The 6,000-nt window shown below is 38.9% G+C and overlaps 1 protein-coding gene across 2 annotated transcripts in view; it reads left to right on the forward strand.

Annotated features, from left to right (window-relative positions):
• Positions 1-6,000, forward strand: part of CGRRF1 (cell growth regulator with ring finger domain 1) — a 53,282-nt gene that overhangs the window by 37,621 nt on the left and 9,661 nt on the right. For both annotated transcript variants that reach the window (XM_004370878.3, XM_023726205.1), the window contains exons 3-4: positions 481-658; positions 816-963. In XM_004370878.3, coding sequence (XP_004370935.1) covers positions 481-658; positions 816-963 — 326 coding nt within the window. The remainder of the gene's footprint in view (positions 1-480; positions 659-815; positions 964-6,000) is intronic.

Consider the following 6,000-nt stretch of genomic DNA (forward strand, 5'->3'; position numbering starts at 1 on the left):
TCACTTAACAGCCGAGCACTTAACTACTGCGCCACTAGGGCTCTTTTTTTTTTCTTATGGACTCTGTGAGTTGTATATATCCACTATTGGAGACAGCTGTACTCTGCTGTACTGTTTCTTGTAGTTAGGATTTTATATACATTGTTAGAGGGGTAGATTATCAATAATGAACTATATTTCAATTTTTAGAATATAACTCTTACAGTCACCAGTAGATCCTTGGTGGGGGTTGGGGGGGAAGATAGTTTAAATGTGTAAATAATCCTCCAAGAACAAGTTTACTGATAGTGCTTAAAAAATTGGGCAGACATGAGATTTTTATTTCTTGTTTTAGAGGGCAATACCTTCATTTACAGGCACATGCCCTTTGCCTTTACCTGCTGCCAGCCTGGCCAGCATCCCAAGGGATGCTTTTGTTATTTACCATGTATAATTGTATTAGAAGTTACATTAGGTAATTTTCTCTTTTGTTTTCTACAGCTGGCATAACCTTGACAACAGATTGCCTTGAAGATAGCCTCCTTACATGCTACTGGGGGTGCAGTGTTCAAAAATTATATGAAGCTCTGCAGAAACACGTTTCTTGCTTCAGAATAAGCACTCCCCAAGCGCTAGAAGATGCTTTGTATAGTGAATATCTCTACCAAGAACAGTATTTGTATCCTTTTATCTGATACACCCATTAGCACATGAAAATGTTGGACATTCGACTTTTTATGAATAAAATAAAGTGATGCTAAGTTATTATTGATCATTTTTAGCATATTATTGTTTCAGTGACTATAGTGACAGTTTACCTTTACATTTTCAAAAAGTATTAAAAAGGACAGCAAAGAAGAAATATATTGCCAGTTACCAAGCGATACCAAAATTGAAGACTTTGGTACAGTGCCCAGATCTCGCTATCCACTGATAGCATTACTGACCTTAGCTGATGAGGATGACCGAGAAATTTATGATATTGTAAGTAATTAAAAAATTCTAAAAACATTACCTTTAAGTGATTTGGATGGTGGTTCTTATTCATTTGGTGAGATTGAAAAGTTTTTCTAATTTCTAAGGATATGCATTTGGCCTGGACACATTATCTTTGAAAAATGAATACATGGGAATTACCACGTATGAGCCTTATACCAGTGACATCTCCTTCAGCGTATGGCTTCTTACTTTTTTTTTTTTCCCTTATGGGTCACAAGAATATGATTTTATTTAGAAAATAAAAGATATATGATGGTCGAATTAAGTTAATTTTTATCATTTTGTATTTTATCATGTTTGCTATATAGAAAAAGTCTGTTGGGAAGCATATTTATTCTTAACATTTTTAGCACTGAATAAGTAAGCGTCACAGTGATCTAAAGTGCTCAGTTTTAGGACACTATCCACTGTTTCATTTGCATGTTTCTGGTCATATCGTTTCTATCACAGCCCCTGCTGCACCTTCATCTTATATGTCTGGTCTCCATATTTTCAGTAATTATTAGTAATCATCTTTCGATTATGTGCTAATTATTTTTTTATTGTGGTAGCTTATCCCTATTAGAAAGATAAAAGCAGCTTAGAGATCTAAGCCCTGACAGGTCTCTAAATATGGTAGAAGCTTATACATGAAATACATTTTTGATGAAATTGTATCATGGTAAGAATGTCCTTATGCACAATTTGCTACTTCTTTTCTGAAGTGCTTGATATAGATAAGCCATTTGCTGTTGAGTCAACTCTGACTTATAGTGACCCCATGTGTTTCAGAGTAGAACTGTGCTCTGTAGGGTTTTCAGTGGCTGATTTTTCAGAAGTAGATTGCCAGGCTTTTCTTCTGAGGTGCCTCTGGGCAGACTCAAACCACCAGCCTTTTGGTTAGCAGCAGAGTGTGTTAACCATTTGCACCACCCAGGAACTCCTTGATAAAGATATATTCATTAATAAAGACATAGTAGCTGCTTTTAGTGATGCTTTGTAGTATACAAAGTATATTCACTAATATTAACTTACTTATTCCTTTAACAACCTTGTTTGTTAGGGCAAATATCCTTATACAAACGAAAAACAGACTCAAAGAAAAATCCCAGTTATTCAGGCAGTAAGAGATAGAACCAGGGCTTGACTCCAGGCCTTTTGAGTCCTGTGCCAGTGCCCTTTCCTTGACCGGGATATCTCCCCAAAACAAGCGGGCATTGAGCTTTGGAAGGTGCAGATTTATATTGGGAAATCTAGACCCTGCTCATTTGCAGTTAAGCCTCTCTAGTTCGTGTGTGTGTGTGTGTTTAAGCTTATCAAATTGAAGCTCCATTGAGCTGAAGTCAGCTTGTTTTTTCCAATTAAAAATCATACCATGCAATGTTACTGAGCCTCATAGAGCTTGACAGCAAAACTTCTCAGCTGCTTGTGTATGAGGTGGTGTGTAGGATAGATCTTCTGGTTTTCTTTCTTCTTTCCTCCTTCCCTCCCTCCCTGTTTCTTCTTCATTCAATTAAAGATAAATAAGACCTGTTAAACTGGTATTTCATATTTCCAGCCTCTCCTTTCCCTCAGTCAGGATATATTGATAATGATTGGTGATTGAAATGCAAAAGTTGGAAACAAAGAAGGATCAGTAGTGGAAAATATGGCCTTGGTGATAGAAACAACGCTGGAGATTGGATGATAGAATTTTGCAAGACCAACGACTTAATTCATAGCAAATACCTTTTTTTCAATAACATAAACAGTGACTATACATGTGGATGTCGCCAGGTGAAATACACAGTAATCAAATTGACTACATCTGTGGAACGAGATGATGGAGAAGTTCAATATCATATGTCAGAACAAAGCCAAGGGTCGACTGTGGAACAGACCATCAATTGCTCATATGCTAGTTCAAGTTGAAGCGGAAGAAAATGAAAACAAGTCATTGAGAGCCAAAATATGACCTTGAGTATATCCCACCTGAATTTAGAGACCAGAAATAGATTTGATGCATTGAACATTAATGACCAAAGACCAGACAAGTTGTGGAATGACATCAAGGATATCATACATGAAGAAAGCAAGAGGTCGTTACACAGACAGGCAAGAAATAAAAGACCAAAATGGATGTCAGAAGAGACTCTGAAACGTCCTCTTGAACATAAAACAGCTAAAGCGAATGGAAGAAATAATGAAGTAAAGAGCTGAACAGAAGATTTCAAGGCAGGCTGAAGCAGACAGAGTATTACAATGACATGTGCAAAGACCTGGAGTTAGAAAACCAAAAGGGAAAGAGCACACTCAACATTTCTCAAACTGAAAGAACTGTAGAAAAAATTCAAGTCCTGAATTTGCAATATTGAAGATTTCTATGGACAAAATATTGAACGACGCAGGAACCATCAAAAGAAGATGGAAAGAATACACAGAGTCACTGTACCAAAAAGAATTGGTCAACGTTCAACCATTTTAGGAGGTAGCATCTGATCAGGAGACGATGATATTGAAGGAAAAGGTCCAAGCTGCACTGAAGGCACTGGCGAAAAACAAGGCTTCAGGAATTGAGAATACCAGTTGAGATGTTTCAACAAATGGATGCAGTGCTAGAGGTGCTTGCTCATCTTATGCCAAGAAATTTGGAAGACAGCCACCTGGCCAACCTACTGGAAGAGATCCATTTTTGTCCCATTCCAAAGAAGGGTGATGCAACCGAGTGCAGAAATTATAAAACAGTATCATTAATATCACATGCAAGTAAAATTTCGCTGAAGATAATTCAAAAGCAGTTGCAGCAGTACATCGACAGGGAACTTCTAGAAATTCAAGCTGGATTCAGAAGAGGACGTGGAACAAGGGATATCATTGCTGATGTCAGATGAATCTTGGCTGAAAGCAGAGAATACCAGAAAGATGTTTAACTGTGTTTTATTAACTATACAAAAGCATTCAACTGTGTGGATCATGACAAATTATGGATAATGTGAAGAATGGGAATTCCAGAACACTTAATTGTGCTTATGAGGAACCTATACATAGACCAAGAGGCAGCTGTTCAAACAGAACAAGGGGATACTGCGTGGTTTAAAATCAGGAAGGGTGTGTGTCAGGGTTGTATCCTTTCACCATACTTAGTCTGTATACTGAACAAATAATCAGAAACTGGACTACATGAAGAAGAGCACGGCATCAGGCTTGGAGGAAGACTCATTAACAACGTAGGATATGCAGATGATACAACCTTGCTTGTGGAAATTGAAGAGGATTTGAAGCACTTACTGATGAAGATCAAAGACTACAGCCTTCAGTATGGATTACACCTCAACATAAAGAAAACGAAAACCCTAACAACTGGAACAATAATCAACATCATGATAAATGGAGAAAAGATTGAAATTGTCAAGGATTTCATTTTACTTGGATCCACAATCAGTGCCCATAGAAGCAGCAGTAAAGAAATCAAATGACGTATTGCATTGGGCACATCTGCTGCAAAAGACTTCTTTAAAGTGTTAAAAAGCAAAGATGTCACTTTGAGGATTAAGGTGGGCCTGACCCAAGCCATGGTATTTTCCATCTCCTTGTATACATGTGAAACCTGGACAGTGAATAAGGAAGACTGAAGAATAGTTGATGCCTTTGAATTATGGAGTTGGTGAAGAATATTGAATGTACTGTGGACTGCCAGAGGAACAAACAAATCTGTCTTGGAAAAAGTACGGTCAGAATGCTCATTAGAAGCAAGGATGGCGAGACCTCGTGCCGTGTACTTTGGACATGTTATCAGGAGGGACCAGTCCTTGGAGAGAAACATCATGCTTGGTAAAGTAGAGGGTCAGCGAAAGAAAGGAAGACTCTCAACGATATGGATTGACACGGTGGCTGCAACGATGGGCTCAAGCATAACAATGATTGTGAGGATGGCACAGGGCCAGGCAGTGTTTCATTTTGCGGTACATGGGTTGCTATGAGTTGGAACTGATATGACGGCACCTAACAAAAACAACAGCTTCTCCTTTCTCTACCCTGCCTGCCTGGGCAAGGTAACCCTTCTCTCATCACTACATCCCTCCATCTCTTCTAAGCTCTTTGGATTCTATTCTCCTTCTTTCCTCCTATTTAGAACAAAAAGATCAGATCTCAATCATTTTCCTTTCCAGCTTCCCCTTTTGATTCATTTTTGTCATCTTTGTTTTCTAACTTTCTTCCTCCATCTCAGCAGGAAAGGTTTTGTCATCAGGTACCTTCTTCAACTGCAGTGATGACCATGTGGTCCAGGTGTAGTTGTGGGATGCTTTCTCCTGCCACCACCACCCCGTAGCCTGGGTGCCTGGCTTCAAAGGGTTCATGATCATTTTCTCTTGTCCGTCATATGTCTCCTTGTCTGAATTCATCTGTACATCTTTTCTTCTTATCTGCTGGCTCCTTCCCTATTATTTCTTGTTTGTTTCCTTGATTCTTTTGTTCCTTATCTCTCAGACTGTACTCAATATTGGAAGTAAATGATTTTTTTAAATTGTGCTTTAAGTGAACGTTTACATTTCTTGTCAGTTTCTCATACAAAAATTTATACACACATTGTTATGTGACCCTAGCTGCTCTCCCTATAATGTGACAGCACACTCCTCCTATCCACCCCGGATTTCCTGTGTCCATTCAGCAAGTTGCTGTGACTTTTTCCCTTCTCATCTTGTCTCTGGAAAGGAGCTACCCATTTAATCTCATGTATCTACTTGAGCTAAGAAGCACTCTCTTCACGAGTATCATTTTTTGTCCTATAGTCCAGTCTAATCTTTGTCTAAAGAGTTGGCTTTGGGAATGGTTTCAGTTCTGGGCTAACAGAGAGTCTGGGGGCCATATGTTCGAGGATCCCTCTAGTCTCAGTCAGACCATTAAGTCTGGTCTTTTCCTAGAATTTGAGTTGTGCACTCCACTTTTCTCCTGCTCTGTCAGGGACTTTCTGTTGTGTTCTCTGTCAGGGCAGTCATTGGTGGTAGCCAGGCACCATCTAGTTCTTCTGGTCTCAGGCTGATGAAGTCTCTGGTTTATGTGGCC

The sequence above is a fragment of the Trichechus manatus genome, unplaced genomic scaffold (genome assembly GCF_000243295.1).
Source record: "Trichechus manatus latirostris isolate Lorelei unplaced genomic scaffold, TriManLat1.0 scaffold00010, whole genome shotgun sequence".
NCBI lineage: Eukaryota > Metazoa > Chordata > Mammalia > Sirenia > Trichechidae > Trichechus > Trichechus manatus.